We start from the raw sequence: 20,421 nt of genomic DNA, 5'->3' as shown, positions 1-20,421 counted from the left end.
ACATCCAATTTCTTGTGTGGCCAAGGTCTCCAAGTTTTTTCTAGAAAACACCTATTTTATGAATTATTGGCAATGGAGATATTGAAATTTTGAAGTTTAGATTAATATGTTTGACAGTTCAATTTGCATTTAAGTGGCATTGTCTCTGTTCTTTACGTCCTCACAGCACCGTGCTGGACAAACGAGGGGACGTTGGCACCCACAACAAAGTGATAGACAACGTCCAGACTCCAGTGGGAATCGCCGTGGACTGGATTTATAAGAACATGTACTGGTCTGATCTCAGCACCAAAACCATTTCTGTAGCCAACTTCAACGGAACCAAACAGAAGGTCCTGTTCAGCAGAGGCCTTAAAGAACCGGCGTCCATCGCTGTGGATCCATTGTCTGGGTGCGTGGAAAGCTTGGGTTTTGATGATGTCAGATGAAAGCCTTGTATCGCCTATTGACAATGCAATATTTACAAATGTGTGTGTATATACATGTGTGCGTTGGTCCTGTAGGTTTCTGTACTGGTCTGACTGGGGGGAACCTGCCAAGATTGAGAAATCTGGTATGAATGGAGTGGACAGACAGGTTCTGGTGGCAACAGACATTCAGTGGCCTAATGGAATCACTCTCGGTAGGAACATGAACACACACACACACACACACACACACAAGAGCCTATGAGTCATCATTGTCCATGACGTTGCTGCACATTTTCTCCACTGCCGATCCTTCCCTGGTGGAGTTGTATTTTGCTTCCTTTAACTAACATGTTTCAGCACGTAGAAGACTGTAACTGACACTTTTAGTTGCAGAAAAATTGTTTTAGCAGTGAAAGAAGTAAAATTGTTTCTCTGTTCACTGCTTCTTTTTCAAATGCCACTTGATCCAATTGCAGTGCTTACAATTCTACCTGCACTTCCAATCCTTTCAGCATTTCTCCTTAATCTCACAGTTCAACTCCTTCCAATATATACATTTTATCTGCTACTTACATGTTTGTTCAGTTCTTGAATTTCAACTGTCACTTCAGCTTTTTTTCACTGCTTCACCCTCAACTGACACTTCAAATCCTTCATCCAATTTGACTTCACTTCAACTCCTTTTAGTTCTTAAATTTCATCTGCTGTCCAACTTCTATTCAGTGTTTCTGTTTTCAACTGGCACCTCAACTTGTTTTAGTGCTTAAACTTCATTTATTAATGCTGTTCAAATCCTGTACATTTCTTCAGCTCCAGAGATCCACACTTTTAAGAGATTTAAACAGTTTCATGATTTTAATACATTTTTTAAGTGGAAGTGAGCACACAAAATTTTCCTCAAAAAGTGGAGCTAGTTTTTATTTAGGTGGCATTTTTATCTGCCCATTTCATAAGCTCCATTTGGTAATGAAGCACATACACAAGGCTTCAAATGAAAATGTGAACCAAGTTGAAAAGACTGAAAAATGCAGCTTAAGAACTTAATCATTGTTCACTGTGAGGATCAATAAAGCCCCAAAAAATCTATTCTTGTGTTAAGGAGTAGTGAAGTTTAGTGGATAAAAAAAAATCTGACACCTGACCACATCATATAATCAAATCTTCTTTGTTCAGCCCATTCTCTTCCTGCACTTGAATCCCTTACACTGTAGAAAACCATTGATTTGTCCTTGTTAATGAAATGTTGTATTGATTTTATTTTTTCTCTCTTCTTCTCTCCTCTTATCTCTGTCCTCCATGCCTCATCTGTCTTCTGTACTTTTCTTCTTCATCCTTTCACCCTCCTATTCTCTCCCTGGTCTCATTTCCCCTGTCCAATACACTTTTATTGGTGGTTCATCTGGTTCATCTTCATCGTTGTATCACTCCTTTCTTTCTTACCTTTTGTGATTATTCTTTACCTCCTGGATTTTTTTCCTGCCCTATTTTCTTTCCATTAATATTTCTTCCTCTGTTATTTCTTCCATCATCCTTTCATTTCTCTCCTCTTCTCACCCTCTCCTCTTCTGTTTCTTCATACACTTCATCTTCCTCCCAGATCTGATCAAAGGCAGGTTGTACTGGGTCGACTCTAAGCTCCACATGCTCTGTAGTGTCGACCTGAACGGAGACAACAGGAAGAAAGTACTGCAGTCCTCCGACTACCTGGCTCATCCCTTCGCTCTCACTGTTTTTGAGGTACTGCAGCTCTTATGTTTTCATACTGTTTAATATGCACTGAAAATAAAGGTCATACACACGCTATGATGGTTGAGCTGATTATAGCTCCTGGTCATCTTGACTGGTTTCAGTTGGTTCTGAAAATCAGGAGATAAACTCATAGTGTGCTGTTTAGTCTTTTTTGTCTAATTGTTTGTCTGCTGGTCCAGTCGCTGCCCATCATTCTTATTGGGATTATTAGGGGTCCAAGCAGCGAATGCTTGTGCAGCAAAAACTACTGGAGAAAAACTGAAAATTTCACCATCCTATCGCAGTTCAGTGTTTTTCTAATGCTTCTTTGACTCTTCTGCAGAGATTGTCACATAAATTGGCAAGACAAACTTTCCTTATGATTGTTTGTGTTGGTTAAGTAACCCACAACAATTTGAGTTTGTGCCTAGCGACGTCACTCTAATCAGTTGGAGTCAAAGTCTATATGTTGTTCAGTGTGAAGTCCTCTGTAATACATGTGCACCTTTCTGACTGTCAATTCCAAAAGAAAATATGTATGTTGGTGGAAATGTGTTTAGTACATTTCAATAATATTGTCACTCTATTTTAGGGTGACACATAACATGGGGCAACCCTTCTTAGTTAAATTTTCTGGTTTTGAAATAAGAGAAATTAATTTAAGAATGTAACAAACTTCAGTGAAGAAATGTTGCACTAAAGCCCAAACTTACTTTGCATCATGTCATCAGTAAAACATTCGGAATCGCCTGTTTAGCTAAAATCTGCACCGTTTTAATGAGGGGATTAAGAAAGCAGGTACACTTGCTGGATCACATATTGTATATGAAAACTATAGTGTGTGCACACAGTGCTAATATTAAGTACTAACAATGATATCTGCTGTTTAAAACCTGCACTCTTCATATGTCAAGCTGTCTGGTTGAATCACAGAACCATGAACATGTGGCTCTCTTGCTGTCTCCCTCACCTACACCCACTCACACAACTGCTACCTCACTTTCACATTCTCTCACATTTATTCACATGCAGGCAATGTGAGATGATCTCTGCTAAACAGTGTACTGTAATACTCCAGTGTATGGAAAGCTTTTTCTGTCTGTTCTCACCGCTTGCAGTCTAGTAGCTACTGAAGGGGGAAAATCCTCTGTGCAAGGAGTTCAGTTTTTTTGGGGGATGAACGTGTGAAGACGGGGGTTAGCCTGACAACACGAGCAGTGAAAGATATTGAAGCTTACAGACTAAGTTAGAGCATCACCTAAATCAATACAAAATCAAAGAGGAGTGAGTTTCATTTGACAGGTGGTCTCTGCAGAATGCAGTGCAGGAACACAGATGGTCTTAGCACACAGATGGCTGCATTTGTGATGTAGAAGCTATAGATGAGAACTGATAATATATTATTGCTACCAATGCCATTATTGATTTTATTCTTTATTGATTCCCTTAATGATTCCTGAGCAACTAATGGCACTAATGTTGTTATAACGTAGGATATTTAGCATTGGTTATGGGCGTGATGCTCGGTTGGGAAGCAGCAGTGGCAATCATTCCAAACAAATGGTAATCCTGGAATTTATGCCCTTGTTGCGTAGAAGGATGTTGCAGAATATTGCTGGTGTTTCCACCTTTTCTTGAAATCACCATTTTACAGACGTTACAACTAACACTGTCGTCATCCTTCATTAAATCAAGCCACACATTTCTCTCTCCTTGCCATGACTCCTTGTTGTTGCAAGTTTCCAGCAGCGTAGATATGTGTTTGATGTCACTGTTTTGCAATGTGCAACTGTCAGGAAAACATGCCGCCATCAATAAAAGGACAATGTGGAACCAGTTCTTGATACCTATCCCTCCATGCCCTGTTTTGTACAGTACTTGTACAGCTACAATTTCCTTACAGGCATTTGAAAAAACCATCTGAAGACCTGAGTTAAAGGGTTAGACGTATTGTTTGTAGAAATCACTTTCTTTAATTCAGATAAGAGAAGAAACTTAGAGAATAGGTTGTTGCTGTTGTGTTCATTGCATGAAGATAAAAATTGATTTTCAAGTTGTGCAGGATAAATTACATTATATCAATATTGACACCATGGTGAAGGTGTCAATTAAAACTTTGTCAGGTTGCTTCAATCTGCTGCAAGTAACCATGACAACAGTACTCATGATTTATGGTTATAAATTCCGATAGCTCAATCAAAGATGCTCATTTATAGCCAAACAAAGATTAACAGTTTTCTGTTGTTTGCCAAGTGGCCTTTGATAAAGTGTGATAATGCACTCTCATATATCCTAATCTAGAAAACAATGGGCTGATCATGGCAGCAGTTTGTGCTGTTTCCTGTTTTCTTATATTGAGTCAGGCTCAGCATTATATCTATTGAAGCTTTCATCTATTACAGTAATAGAGACATGAGCTGTATTTTTGCATCTTCTCTCCAGGATCGAGTGTTTTGGACAGACGGCGAAAATGAAGCTATTTACGGTGCAAACAAGTTCACAGGCTCTGACGTGGTGACGCTGGCCAGCAACCTGAACGACCCCCAGGACATCATAGTCTATCATGAGCTGATCCAGTTATCTGGTAAGAACCTGATGGGAGGGGGTGGGAGGAGGAGAAATGAACACAAAGAGGTGGAACGGAGAGACATTAAGGATCTCTGAGCTGGAAAATCTTCTTATTCATCAGAGTCCTGCAGGCTCGGTGACATCACAGCAACCTCAGGGCTGATGTTGGACTTTTTTCTTACAGTAGCTGCTGCTGTGAGTTAATGAAGGTTAATGAAGAAGTTAATCAGAAATTACTGTAATTACACACGATTCAGGTACAGGGTGTTGTAATGCTAATTATCCCTGTAGCTGTAATCATGCTACCATAATTGATGCAGGTCTACCAGCTTCTGACATAATTTACTAGAGATTAATGGAGGGAAGGAGCCACTAAGATGTAGCAACATACCAGCTTTGTGCTTCTTGACAAAATATCTCAACTCAGAGTCTGCTCACTAGGTTGTTCAGGAAGCTTTTAATCATGTACATCAAACACATGTACAGTTCCTTAACAACTGAAAAAACTCCATCTGTTGATTAAAAACCATGTGATTCGATCGAAAGCTTCTTGAACAAGATGGTAAGTGGGCCTTGAGTTGTAGTCTAGATCAGATCACAAGTCCTGCAACTCTTTCAGACTGCGCAGATCAGATTATAGACTTAATATATTCTTACAAATATTAAAATAGAATATTTTTGAATACTTTTTGTTAACAAACACACACAGATTCTATACATGGCAAATGGAAGAGGGTGTTGAGGCTTCATGCTTATGTCAGTGTTTTCCTGCACTGACTTATGATCTTCTGTGAAGCACCAGCAACAATTTCACATTATGATTCATAAGGATTCATTTTTGTGTTAAAAGGAAATACTTAATACTTACTTACTTAATGTAGCTTCAATGTGCAGATTTTCTATATGTCTGGCAAACTAATGAGAGCTGTTGACTCTGACAGGAACTAACTGGTGCACAGAAAAAGGTGAAAATGGAGGCTGTAGCTACATGTGTCTGCCTGCACCGCAAATCAACAAACACTCCCCCAAATACACGTGTGTGTGTCCGGAGGGGCAGGAGCTGGCTGCTGACGGCTTACGCTGCAGACCTGGTGAGTCACAACACTACGCTGCAGTCGATTCATTTTTTGGCATTTCATTCGTTCATGTTTCCTATACAGGTATAATCTGTAAAATTAAATAATTTCTTCACTCACTCATTTTGACATGTTTCTGTAATCAAAACAAATACTATGACTGCAGTAGCACTCACAAATTTATCTGCAGTTTGCTTGCAACAGTCATTTGTGTGATCTGCGTACAAGCATGGCTTGCATATTGTTTTTGAGAAACAGACCACAGGGCTTGTGAAGATGTCATTCAGTCTGCTTTAATAATTTTAAATCCGGCATGGACACTGTAGAGCTGCATAATGAATCAATTTAAAATCGAAATATTGATTCAGACTCGTCCACAATCTCATGATGATTCTGCTCCAGAGAGATCTGTTGCAATAGACCAAGTCTAAATTTTTAACGAGTTGCATCACCAAACACACACTGTGGGGCAGAACGTAAAACAAATATGTTGTGAGAGATGTCACATGATAAGAAAAGATTTACGAGTACAGGAACCAAATTATACAGAATCAAGGAAACCCTGTCACTGGTAGTGAGGAAGGAAAATACATTTATCAATTTCTAGATCTGTCAACAATTGATTAGATGAAATATTTTTAATTGCTTTCCTGAAGAATTGCAGTCTCACTTCTGAGTAAGATGATTACAGGTGTCATTTAATCCAGAATTGTGCAGGACCAGGAAAGTGAGTCAAGAAAGTTGTTGAAAAACAGCTTTGGTAATTGCTTAACTTTGTTAAGAAAAAAAAAAATTTCCCCAAAACATTTTAAAATGCAGGTTTAAAAAAAAAAAAGAAAAAAAAAAGTTGTTGCTCTTGATATACAACTCCATGTTCATTTGTGGAGTTTATAGAAGCAAAACTGGAATATTTCAAAAAAAAGGAAGAATGTTTTAAATAGAAACTGAAGGAACTAAGAGCTAAATATAACCAGTAATCCATCTGACTGATTTGCCACTGTCTTAAGGTCTCCTGTGGGTTGCATCATGGGAAAATACTTTTAATTTTGTGGTTGGGAGAGTATAAATCACATTGTGGTGGTTAAGACAGCAAACATGGTAAACACTACAGTTACTATGCACACAAATGCATGTTTAAAGGTGAACCTGTGCATTCCTCTCTGCTTCATCTTCCCTTTACTGTGCTGCTTGTCTCAAATGTGGCTCTTCTTAAAGAATTGATTAGAAAGAAAAGGCTAAAGGAGGCTAGGCCTTCACAGGGGAACCCCCAAAACACAGAATCAGTTGTAAGAAACAGAATGAATTCTGTCTAATTCTCTGCATTAAACTGGCTTTTTTTTTTTTTTTTTTTTAAATAGGAGTTTTGTCACTCCCTCCTTTTTTCCTCTCCTTCTCAGCCACTCTAGCATGTTTCCTTGATGTGTGTGTTCCCTCTGTGAGTCTTGTCTTCTAACTGTATCCACGCCAGCCACAAACCCAGCTGTCTGTTTGTGTTAGTAGTCTGACAGCTGAACAGTGGCTGAGTCAGTTGGTGTTGTGATCCAGTTTTCAGCGACTCTTTGGCAAGTCTCAACACCGTCCTCCTTCACATCTCAGCTGCAGCTCTGTCTCCTCCTCCTGTGTTTGAAAGTGTCTTTGTTGTCTCGTCCTGACAGCTGAATTCCCGAGGTTGATTCCTCTTCCATTCGTTCTTGTCTTCTCGTTTGAGGCCTGGTCTGAGCTGTGTTGAGTTCTCTGGACTTGTTGAGTGTGATATGATTGTGTTAGGGCAATGACAGCGGAATTTATGAGGCACCAATATGTGACTGTTGAACATATCATTCTAAAACCATGGGTATTAATCTGCAGCTGTAACAGCCTCCATTCATCTGGGAAGGCTTTTCACAAGGTTTTTGAAACCTGGCAGCAGGGATTAGCTCCCTGTGGCTGGCCTGACTCGGTCGGCATTCCAGTTCATCCCAGAGGTGTTGGATGGGGTTGAGGTCAGGGCTCTGAAGGTCAGTCAGGTTCTTTCACACCAAACTGTTGAGACCACATCTTTATGGAACAAGCTTTGAAAAGTGGCGCTGTCATGTTGAAATTGGAAGGGTCGTTCACAAACTGTTGACAAAGTTAGATGTATGTATGTAATGTATGTACGTAGTAGCATTAATATTTCCCTTTCCCTTGGGCCCAGACCAAAAACCATAAAAACCAGCCCCAGAACATAAATAGGAAATGGATCGTGTTTATATAGTGCTTCTCTCGTAACAACCTCTCAATGTGCTTTACATATAAAGGTCACATTCACCCATTGACTTGTAAGGGATGTCATGATACCAGAAATTTGATAGTTGTATCAATACCAATAAAATTCCACCTTTCTCGTTGCTAAGTTTGATACCACAGTAAAAAACAGAAAACAGTCTGATGCCCATACAGTATGCTAACGTACTTCCATATAGTCAGTGTGCAAGCAGTAGGTTAAATTGACTAACAAGGTGGTATGAAAATGTTACTCAGTTATAGTTTGACAGACTGAACAGTGATGGTGGCAGCCTGCTAATGTTGTGAGCACCCAGCTCACTTTGTGAGGTGTTGCTATGTTAGCCTAAACAAGTTAACATTAGCCTTTGTAAATAATGCATGTGGATCGTTGCTACATCAGATGTCAGCTGACACAGTGGACAAACATTTCAAATAACATTTCAGGACATGAACATTTTGATGACTTGTTAATATAAAGTGAAAACAACTGAGATTAACTCACCCTGAATTCTGCGTACAGATCCAGATGATCCTGTATTTGAGCTGTTTAGATAAGTTTGAGGTGTTTCCTCCTCTCATTTGAAATGCTCTATGCGCATGCAGGCATTTGGTCAAATACAAAATATCTCCATACACCAGTCTTTTTTTTGGTTTTTGTGTCTTGCAAGTCGCGGTGCACCTGTTTCTCACCCGTATTTGTCGCTGCCATTAGTAGCTGGTACCAAAGAATGAATTTGAGCATTCAAGGCAAAAGTAACAAAGTACTGGTTTGAACATATTACTTCCAGAGTTGGACATGAGATTTACTGTGACAGTATGAATGCTTTCAGAAATGAAAATCAAACTGCAGTCCTGCTCTCCATAACTTTTTCTTTGTTGTGAAAAGGTCGCTGGGGACCGCTGTCTTCTCTCTCTGATCTGCTCTTCTGCAGTTGTTTTGTCTCAAGCCGTCCAGCACCTTTCTGCGCTCCCACAGATTAGCCTTTTCATACTGAAGCAGTGTCAGATAGGAACCTGACAGCTGAATCCAGTGCACATACTTTCCTAATTGTGCTCAAACTGTAGAGCGAGACACTGGTGTACACAAAGCACTGGAACATCTCCCTGACAACTGTCAGCTCCTGAATGAAAGTCTGCCTAGTTAAACTCTGAGGTTTTCTTTAGGACTTGTCGTCTTTTCTCTCCTCTATTTCCAAGTGAGAGCTGAGTCTGTTTCCAACATTTCTTGACAATTTTTCTTTCCTCTTTTTTCATCTTTTATCTGCAGTTTTACTCCATTTATATTTACTTCATATTTGTCTGTTTCATGTTGTATATCTGGGACATTGGTTGAATCTTTGGATCTCTCTTCAGTAAATTAACCCTGACCGGTCTCATGCAGGGCAGCATGTATTTACTCAAATGAAGGATTTATTTTTCTCACACCCATATGTCTTCATGTTTTCTAAATTTATATTTGTGGATCCTACCATTTTGGGTTGTTGTAAGGGCACTGCTGTGCTTTTCTTTGCTTTTGCCCTCAAAATTTAGTGCTACTGTTTTTCAAAAGATAATCCAATTATTTTCCTGGTTTTTACCCTAAATCTTTAATCTTTTCTACCAGACAAAAATGCTGTAAATGTAAAACATGTTGTAAGTTGCAGTAGCCAAAGTTTTTAGTCATGCTAGTGGCATGACTCTGTGTATGATAATGTCAGCCAGTCATTCACTCAGTCAGTCCATGTGTAGTTTAAAATGAAATGTCTCAGTAGCTGTTGGCTGGATTGCCATTAAATTTAGATCAGACATTCATGTAACCTTCGGGATTATTTTTAATCACTTTAGTGATGCTCTTATTTTACCTGTCCAGTACTTTACTTTGACTGATTACTTGCAAAACTGATGTCCAATAGCGTCATGTGTACTTTAACTGCCAATTAGCATTTATTAGCATGCTATCATACACTACCCTAAGAAAGTAAATGCAGTAAGTGTTATACGTGCTTAGCATCAGCATGTAAATATTGTCATTGTGAGCATGTTTGCATGCTAATGTTAGCATTTAGCTCACAGAACATCTGCACTGGAGCACAACTTCAGACTTTTATCATATTTTATTATAAATTTTGGGCTGCAAAGGCTTTACAGCAGCGTTACGTTTAACACACTCTTAGTTGGAGTGTGATATAGGAGCGACATGAACACTGGCACGGCTTTACGGAAGAAATGGGTCATGTAACACAACATCAAATTATATTGATATAAATAGTATTGTCTCATTCTATATCTTATTTCAAAATGTACCAAAAAAGTTTATATACAGCCAAGGGTGAAGTGTCAGTATGCTTGGAACAGACTAGTTTATATGACATGTCGTCCAACCAAATCTGAAGGCAAAAGTGTTTATAGCTGTTTTAATTGGCCACACACAAAGGTGGGGTGTAAAGGCTGCTGTCATAGAAAAAACAGTGCACACCATTAGACAGTCTTTCCACAGACATTCAGTGTTGCTTTTTGTGGTACCCACAAAAAGTCACTGGTGTAATTGTGGGAAAACTGAAAGAAGAGAGATGCTCAAACCCTGCTTTGTTTCTCCTGTGTTCATCTGCATAACTGGCCAGTCGCACTTTGATATTGGAAAGGTGAGGGAGAAGGCTGACACCTTTTAGACTGTACCTGTGTTGATTTCACCACAAGGAGAAGATGTATATGAATTGTCATACAAAAGGACAGATGACAGATGAGCTCTGTGTCTGTCTGCCAGCTCTGCAGCAGGTTTTACAGCCTGCTTGCTCCACAGAAATGTAATGGTCTTCATATAATGAACGTCCGTGCAGCCTGACTCACCTCCTCGGGGGCTGTTTGGGAATCTGGAGCTGCCTCCAGGCTCTTTACAGCCGCTGTGATGACTGAATGTAGCACCCAGACTTCCAAGATGTTTTTTATGCAGCTTGAGTGCTCGGTGTCATGCATGGTGTTTTTCTTAGCATGTTAATCAATGCAAACTTAATTTTACCCAAACGCATGAGGCGTGTGTGTGTGTGTGTGTGTGTGTGTGTACATGTGAGTTTGGGAGAGTGCGAGTTTTCTTGCATGCTCACGTTGTCTTGTGAGTGTCTTTATGTGCATGTCTGTTTCTATAACTGTGTTTACACGCCTGTCTGTGTTTCTGGTACTATTTAACAGTGAGAATAGTGTGGGAGGGGTTAAAGAGGGATGCCTGTCGCTCGCTGAATGCTCCTCCACCTTCCTCCTAGTTGGGCTGCAGCCAAAGGCCTTGTTGCTCTTTACTACACCTCCAGCTAACATATTTATCCCATTTTACAGCCGTTGCAGCTGGACTGAACAGAAACTGTAGAGCATTGTGTGGTTGCAGCTTTGACCGGCTCTAATCTTGTTAGTGAGAGAAGTAATAAGCAATGCTCCTCACTTCAGGGCTGAACCTGAAACTACCACAGAGGGATTCATATAACAGTCTTAAGAGGCGACTGGGGAGTGTTTTCCTTCAGACTGAACAATCTCAGGCTGAAATAGAGGAGGTTTCAGGGATTTTCTGACACTGTTGGGACTCTACTTAGTTCCACAGATTGTTTCCTAAGATATCAATCGTCATCATCCGTCTATAAAAGTCACTTTTAGATTAAGTGGCTTTGCAATTAGGCTTTGTCAATATTTTATTCATGCTGAATTAAATATGCTAATAAAGCCCAAATCCTTCCCAATTCCTTACTCTATGTATTTAGATTTACCTTTCAGCAGCTTTTAAAGTTACCCTGTGATGTAAATAGCTCTGCTAACATGTAGTGTTTCACACCAAAAAGCACTTTCCACTCGAAGGCATGTCAAAAGTCCTGTCATCCTTGTGCCTGCATCTTGCTGCCTCCCTCATCTTTCTCACAGAATTGTGTGCCTTTCTTTGTGTGTCTTTGTAGACTCAATGTGATAAATTGCACAAATTCTCATAACAGCACTCACTTTGATAGTCTCTCCTCAAAGGCATTCATGGTGTTGCATTGTGTTATATACACAAAAATTGACAGAAGTAGGTCATCTGAAGAATGAAAATAGAACTTCAGAGAAGTAGGGTTGGGTATCGTTTCAATTTCTGCTTATCAAATCCGGCTCTTATCAAATCTTAGTTCTGATTCCAATACTTTTTTGTAAAGTAAAAAGATCAAATATTTCAATAAAAACATTAGTATAATCATGGTTTACTGTAGACTATAATGTTAGTTATTCTATCAGCTGTTTCTGATGTGATATGACACAGGAAAACATCAAATAAAGCTAAAATCCATGGATATTGCTTTGAATGACCCATTATCAATGATGCATTTTGCACAACTAATGGAGGAGAATCAGCTGTAACAAAAAAACTCCTTCCACAAATCTTGTCACCTCTCAGTGACATCCTTTCATTTTCTCGTTGCTCATCTTCCCCATGCGCGACAAAAGTGAAAGGAGTTTCTGTAATAGAGGAGGGTCTCTGGGGATGAACTGGAGGTGGAGGGGTACTCTCTGAACTCTTATCTAAGAAAATGTACATTAGAATAATTTGTAGACATCATTTATATACCTTTTTATATTAAAATGTCAGCCGTGTGTTTATACCTCTGAGTGAGACACTGCTACTGTTAATGTTAGCTGTATCTATTGTGCCTGGGAGACGGCGTACAGCCTGTGCTCCCACTAGGGAGCTGAGTAAAGTCTTGTTAACTGCTTCAAGTCATGTCACTTGAGTCTGTGATTGAAAAGTTTGGGGGGAAAAAAAGCCTGAGTGTGTGGAATTAGAAAGAAGTAAGTTTTTCAGACCTCTGTAGACTGCTGCTCATCTCTGTTTGAGGCTAGGGGCTACTTTGGCTGCTACAAGCATAACACACCCCAATTTCCATCCTAACTATCGGTGGCTGAGATGCATTGTGGGTAATGCAATGTTAAATCAGAGGAGTACTCTTTTAGTGTTTGCCATTTTTGTGTGTAATCATTTTCTGTTGATTAATGAGTTAATCAGTTGTTTCGGCACTAGTATAGTTTGCAGTAAGCAACGGCTTTGGAAACTGCTTTAGTCTGTGCTTTATGTTGTTTTGTTTGGCAGTAAGCATGATGTGCATTCATTTCCAACTCCTACACAGCAGACCTAACGGCCCTGTGAATATACAGTAAACACAACAACACTGCTGTGTGTGCTAATCAAGGCTGCATTGATCTGCCTGTAAGGATTTTACTGTTGCTGTTGTCCATCCTGATTGTAGACGCTGAGTACGACATGCTGATCAATACAGTTTACTGTGCATTGTAGCTTTAAACCTGGAAATTGCTTGTGAATGTTGTCGCCTCACTTTACCACTGTTTGTGTGCATCTCGCTTGTATGTCTATTGTATCATATGTTGTCTTCACTTATAGATGTAAGGCTGCTGCTGTACATTGTAGATGGTGCCATGATTGTTTGTCTTGTCTCTTAGCTTGGTGATGGCTTAGCTTTACTCGCTGAAGAAAAGTGGATCCTGCTTTCATCTGTCGAGCGTATATTAGTTCAGTCTCCTGAGATCTGGTCTATTTTCAAACATCGCCTATTTACATGTGAGCAGTTTAAAAATAAATGAAATAAATAGCTTGTGCTGTCAAAGCATGACTCTTGGCTCTCTCTGTGACAGACCCTTCTACCAAAGGTCCCTCAAAGGATGATGGGAACGTTCTAATACAGCCACCCCCAGGTAAAACCATCAGTCGCCGCCTGTTCTGCTGCTTGTCTCTGGGATGGTGACTTGCATGTTGGGCTTTGTTCAAAAATCAAAAAACAAAGAATGTTCTCCTCCCTTGCATTTTAATTGTTAAACATCTGTTTTCGAAGTGTTTTTGGCTACAGACACAGTTGCAGTTTGTATTGACTTTCTTTCCTTGTACACTTGAATCTGCTTTTTTTTTTTTCTTAATCTGCTGCCAACATGAAATGGTTAACTCAGTTGTTTTGCACAGTGCTGTGTGGATTTTAGATTAAATGCCTGTCTTGTCTAGCTGTATCTGTAATGAGGGCTTCTGGGTGCGCTTTGGTGTTTGTTGTTGGGTTATGACACACATTCAGATGTGTTTCAGGCCGTGGTGCTTTTCAGATAACTGATTTAAGGCAGTGTATACTTAATTTGTGCCACATGGTCTTGAGGTATTGAAGGGGTAATTCCCAGCGGTCCTTTGTTCTGTCCAGTTTTACTTTGCTGTTATTTAGGACAAATTTCTACCAGTTGGATTTGAGCTATAACAAAATATTTCAGTTGTTGATTTTCAAATATCTGACTAATGTACCTGTGAAGTTAGGTTGCTGTTTTATGAACTCTTTCAATCCACTTGATGTAGTTTGCTTGAAAAATTGCACCTGTACCTCTCAGACATATACACCTACTCTTGTTTTCTGTACATCCATGATGACAGTGCAAACAAGAACTGTCAGTAGCCTCGTGACTCTTCGTGGTGCCGATTCACCAAAATGAAAAGTAACTTTAGGCTAAATAGAAACTGGGATTAAGATGCAGCCCTCACCATTTTCTCAACATGTCAGAAACCACTCCCTCATTCCCTTATTCACAGCGAGTGAGTAGTAAACAGCAATTGCATCATCGTTGACAAGTTTATTATATCTATAAAACACTTTGTGGATTGTTGGCAGAAAGTATACTTTGTTCCACTGTGGGGAAATGCTAAATTTCACTCCCGGAATTCAGACATTTAAATAAAATGGCGTTGGGAAAATGTACAGTGCAATGTGACACAAATAGCGAGTGATTTCAGACGCTGCCACCGACTCCATGCCAACATTTTACTTTCTGATTGCGTTACTGAAAAATTATGGCAACTGTAATGCCAAAATCCAGAACATGTTTATCAACCAAACTGACATAAGAAACGCAACACAAATTGATCTGACTAAATGCAAACAGCCTTAATGTCCCAACACTGCAATTCTTTCCCTGAACACTGACACACTCCTTACAAGCTGAAGAGCAGAACCTGAAAATAAATTTATGTAAAAAAAAAAAAATTTAAATAGCATAACTATCTCTGACATGTAGTGGCTATATTAGATGCATGTAATTAAAAAGTGGGTCAGAGGGATAGATTTTATTGAGTTTTTTTTTTTTGTTTCTCACCTTTTCTTGCCTTTTCTGTTTCTCATTGAATTTTCTGTCTTAAAGTTTGATTTTGCTCCTGCTCAATATTTGGTTTAGTTTGAGGATAAAGTATATATGTGCTTTGTGTCTGTCATAGCTCAGGTTTCTGACTTGACTTCAGCTGGATATGGATTTGGCCGCGTTAAACCCTGTAAACATTTCAGAATTACAAGGTATAACATGTAATTGGTAAACTTGAGCTTTAATAACTTTATCCTAATCCTCTTAATCCTGAAAAAAGCTCTTGGGGGAATGAGTGAAGATGAAATTTGCTGATGAGTTCCTGTTCGTTTCCAGTTACAGAACTCATGACTTTTATTCAGTTAGTTGAACCCCTTGATTTTGTGTTCAAACCATAATGTTGTTAAAAGCTGCACATATGATGCTGTAGGGTTCTCTGGATGCATCTGTGCTGGATTTTGTTCAATTTACATGTTCTGCTACTGTGCTAGTGTTGAAGTAGCTTCCCAGGAAAGAGCACCTGGACAGTAAACCACAGTTCAACATTAAACTCTGCACAGGCAGATGTTTGCCTGCATGCACAGCTCAGGAGCAGCACCTAGTGGCACAAACTGGGAAGTGACCCAAAAGAACTAAACCACCAAAACCATTCATAATCTGCAAGTTCCACTTATGGTTATAGATATTAAATTGTGACTGCTGTGTTGTAGGAAACAGAGTTGAAAAGAAGCTAGCATCAGTCTTACGGACTCATTCTTTTGTATCTGTTTCTAATTCTGTGATCTCAGCTTTCTGGAGAGCACAAACCCCCCTACCCTGGGGGTCAAAAAGGTTTGGCTGACAGGGTTGGTTGGTTTTCTTTTTGATTAATGTGTCCGTTTTCTTCTCCTTGTATGAAAACTCTAAATGAAAAATCTCCACAGTATAATATGAAAAGGTATCAATATGTGAAAACTTGAAGGATGAAAGTCCGGAGAAACTCTTACTCTGTGCTATTTTTTCTTATTGTCAGCAAATCGGATGAAACGACTGATGCTGAGAATGAGAATCGTCTGTGTAGCCTGATAGTTTTGGAGCACTTTTGCACAAAGGGATAAGATCTATAAAAAACACATCAATGAGCCACAGTGTTGCACTGAGTGACCTTCATACCATGAACACAAAAACACTGTAGTTTATCACACACTTTTTAGAATCTTCAAGCTCATAGTTTTGGTTTTGCGGAACATTTACTGTATGATTCGGTCTCAGTGCCTTCACCAGCCTTGTTTCCAGCAGCAGGCAGCAGTTTTCAGTAAACCCACTGTATCCTACCAAACACCAGCAGACAAAATGAAGCTAAAGGCTGAAAAAAATGGAACATCTAGAAGAAACAGATTTTTGTAGAGATGGTGGGGACCAAATCAGAGGCAAAAGGCGAGTCATCACTGGAGTTAGATTCATTAGGCAGACAGAAACAAACTCCAAGAGGATGATGAAGTTCCTCTGTATCTGCTGGATGTGTAAATGGGCAACAGTTTGCTAACATCTCTGTCATAACAACTTTATCTAAAGGTGATGCCATTTCAATGTTGTGCTTTGAGCTAAATGTTAATGTTAGCACACGCACAGTGATCATTCAATAAGCCAATGTTTAGTGGGTTAGCATTCTAACATTTAGCCCTAAAAACAAAGTGCACATGGGGCTGATGGGAATGTCATTTGTTATGCCGATATTTAGCCATAAACCAAAGCACTAGACAAATTAAACTTTTGACCTAATGATGACGCTACAGTGATTACCTTCATCCCGAGAACGACCAGACTGTGTGCAACAAATGTCATGGCAAGGGCTAATTATAGTTGAGATATTTCCGCCTGGACCACCATGGGGGACAGACCAACAGAACAACATCACTGTGCCTTTTAACAGGTTTTAGTATTCATAGTTGACATTGTTGGAGCTGGTGAGCCACTGTGTCCCATTCAGTTTGTGGCTGAGAGCAGTTGAGGAGGCGTGTCGATGACATCACCGAGCCATTTGGCTGCAGACTGACTGGCAGGGAGAACAGGAGTTTAACTAAACCCTGTTTGTGGTTTCTTTGTCCTGAAGTCTCCGTCACTGCTTTCAGCCGAACTGTTTGCCAGTCATGTCACTCACTCGCTGCTGACACTAAAACACTACAGCTTTCTCCCTGAACACTCTAAGTCTGGATAATGTTGATCTTGGAAACAAAATAAAACTCTTCTTTAAAAACAGCAACTAAGTTTTAACTTTTAAACTTTTACCTTTTTAGAAGGTTTAGAGCCAAATTCGCACTTTGACTAAATATTTGCAGGCTGATAATTGTGCACTTTTGCATCCTCATTGCTGGTGTTTTTTTCTCTATTTGAGTGATCATTTTCATAGCAAAATATGTTTGCTAGTTTTTTGGGGTTTTTTGAATTTATCCAGTGCAAATAGCACCAGAGACATTGTTAAGGCTACATATTTTTAAAGTCATTACAGCAGATTTTGCCAATATTTTTCTTTTTCTTAAACATAAATATGTCTGTCCTCTTTAAGTGTCGAGTGTGGTTCTTTTCACTGCTGGGAAACCGTTAACACAAAAGCATTTCAAAAGTGTCAAGTCATTTTCCATGTGTTGACAATGTCAAGCACAAGTTGAGAAGCAGGGCGTGCCGGCATCTGTCTCCCATTGTGCCCACATGCAGTGTGATCATCTGAGTTGTTTTCACCATATCAGTTCACATAGAAATTTTCTTAGAGGAGATTAACCTCTGTTAAGTTTTTTTCCACAAAGAGGACGTTTAAACATCAGCTAGACTTGCTCTTCTGATCATGCTGCTCAGTCCAGTAAAAGGCCTGAATCAACAGAACTCATTTCCGACTAAACTCCTTTTATTTTTTTAGCCTGTTAAAATATGTTTTCTCTCAAACTGAACAAGGAGATGACTTAGAAATGCCATCAGTTCATTGTTGTTGGTCACAGTCATTGTTTGGTTAAAACTGTTGATTTAATTATTTTGTTTGTTTTCCAGAAGCCAACGTGAGCACATCGATCCAGGTGAACTCCACAGCCAGAGGGTCTGCTGCTGCCTGGGCCATACTTCCTGTCTGTGAGTAGAAGTCACACAGACACTTGCACTCAGACACATTAGACGCCTGACGGATGAAAAGGTCATGACTGTACATTAAATTATTTCTGTCTAGAACATGCTAATCATTAATTTGTGCACTCAGTAAACTTTTATGTTGACTAGTAATTTGTAGGTTTAATTGACAATTAGCCCCAGTTCTATGTTGTGAGGAAAAGTTTGATGTCTTAGCAGTAGTAGTAAAGTAGAAGTAAAATCACAAGATGACACAGGTGAACATTTGTATTCAGCAGCAGATGATGAAACCTTGTGTTTGGCTGGTTGAGAGACTATCCCCGACTCTCGAAGATCAAACTGTGTAGGTCCACAGTGAGTGTTTTGAGGATTTTGTAAATGGAAACGGGTGAGAATTCATTCAGGTAATTTGATGGAATGAATCAAGGAACCCTGGGGCAAGATTACGTAACTTAAGGGTCGAAATTGTTATTTGAGAGAACAAAATTAAAAGTTAAAATTTACAAATGACCTGACCTGACGTTTGAGGTGATGATGAAATGACCAATTGTTTATATATCAAAGATTTCCTGCAGATATTTACAGGTTTATTTAAAGAAATACATTTCCACATGTGGAAACCTTTAACCCCAATACTGAAAGTCATCTGACTGTATTTGTGTCCATTTGTCCCTCTGCTCAGTGCTGCTGGCGATGGCGGCGGCGGGCGGCTACCTGATGTGGAGAAACTGGCAACTGAAGAACCAGAAGAGCATGAACTTTGACAACCCTGTCTACCTGAAGACCACAGAAGAAGACCTCAACATCGACATCACCCGGCATAGCGCCAACGTGGGACACACCTACCCTGCGGTGAGTAAACAACAGTACAGCAACAGAGCAAGGGGCATCATGGGTAAGAGAAGGTCAAGAAACAACCTCACAATCTGGATGTACTGATCCCAAAATGCATGTTCATCTCTTAATCAATTAATGATCTTTTTTCAGTTTATGTGAACTGGAACATACAAAATGCTGCACACAGCAGTGTTAGAGCACTGACACCATGTGGCTCTATTATTATCCAGGTAACAACACAGAATAATCTGGTGGGAAGAGTTTGAGCAGCCGTGCAGCTCAAACAATTTCACCCTGATGCAGAGGATGCAGACTGCACGTTAATGACCTCTACTCTCACCCAGACCTTGTGTCCTGCAGTAATCCGTAGTGCATTGTTGGCCGTCCAGAGAGCACAGATTAAACAGATTAACCTAAACCGTTCAGAGCCACAAGATGGACAAACCTCTGCTGTCACCCTCACAGCTGCAGCAGATGTCTCTCTGTACGTTCAGATGGGGAGAAGCCAAAAGGGTTGAAGTAGTTGCAGTACAATATCTCCCTGAAATAATACATTATTTTTTATATTTGTTTGTATGAATTAAAAAACAAGATGCAGCATGTTTTTTTTTTAGAGGTGTTTACACTTCACGGACAGAGCCAGGCTAGCCGTTTCCCCCTGTTTTCAGTCTTAATGCTAAGCTAGGCTAACCATGTCTCAACAGAAGAAATAATGAAATGAAACATTTAATGAAGCCACTTCTACCTCTCTCCTCCCCTCCCTCTCTCTGTCTCCAGATTTCGATAGTGAGCACAGATGATGATTTGTCCTGATCGTCTTGGGGTTTTTTGTGGGTTTTTTTACGGCAACCCGTAGTGTTGCATGGCGCCTCCTCGTTCCCATGCCGACGGTTGTCTGTAGCAGCAGCAGCAGCCCTTACAGTTACGACCACATGCCTTCTGAAGTGCATTATGTCATTATCTGTGGTGAGGATGACCAGAGGAAATGTTACTTATGTGAATACTACAATGAATTATGTGTCATAACTGTTTTCACTCAGTGCGTCCAAAGTGTTAAGGATTTTCTTTCTTTTCTTTTTTTTTTTTTTTTTTTTTTTTTTTTTTTTTTTTTTTGTTTTTTTTTTTGTTTTGGTCTTTATTTTTCGGCCTCAAACTTCCTGTCTATTTTGCCCTGCCCTCTTTAAGGAGTCAGACGCCATCTTGTCACAATAAATGAGAGAAATGCTGTGAATTTTCACTATTCGATTGCCTCTTCCAGGAATTTCTGTTTTCAGACGGAGCTGGAAAACTGACAAGAGAATTCAGTATTTCTCTCAAACAGATCAACTCTGCTGGACAGGAAACTAGATCTGAGCTCT

General features: G+C 39.7%; 1 protein-coding gene across 2 annotated transcripts in view; it reads left to right on the top strand.

Moving 5' to 3' along the window:
- vldlr (very low density lipoprotein receptor) overlaps positions 1-20,186 on the top strand; it is a 63,199-nt gene extending 43,013 nt beyond the window's left edge. Inside the window, exons 12-20 of one of the 2 annotated variants that reach the window (XM_022744485.1) lie at positions 167-391; positions 504-622; positions 2,008-2,147; positions 4,581-4,722; positions 5,648-5,797; positions 13,664-13,723; positions 18,155-18,232; positions 18,909-19,078; positions 19,841-20,186. In XM_022744485.1, coding sequence (XP_022600206.1) covers positions 167-391; positions 504-622; positions 2,008-2,147; positions 4,581-4,722; positions 5,648-5,797; positions 13,664-13,723; positions 18,155-18,232; positions 18,909-19,078; positions 19,841-19,876 — 1,120 coding nt within the window. In that variant the 3' untranslated portion in view covers positions 19,877-20,186. The remainder of the gene's footprint in view (positions 1-166; positions 392-503; positions 623-2,007; positions 2,148-4,580; positions 4,723-5,647; positions 5,798-13,663; positions 13,724-18,154; positions 18,233-18,908; positions 19,079-19,840) is intronic. The other variant, XM_022744486.1, reaches the window with a different exon arrangement.
- Positions 20,187-20,421: the final 235 nt, after the last annotated feature.

Source organism: Seriola dumerili, unplaced genomic scaffold (genome assembly GCF_002260705.1).
Source record: "Seriola dumerili isolate Sdu_G_001 unplaced genomic scaffold, Sdu_1.0 BDQW01000081.1, whole genome shotgun sequence".
Classification (NCBI taxonomy): Eukaryota; Metazoa; Chordata; class Actinopteri; order Carangiformes; family Carangidae; genus Seriola; species Seriola dumerili.
The sequence above is the reverse complement of the archived record's forward strand: the minus strand, read 5'-3'. Positions and strand labels throughout refer to the sequence as shown.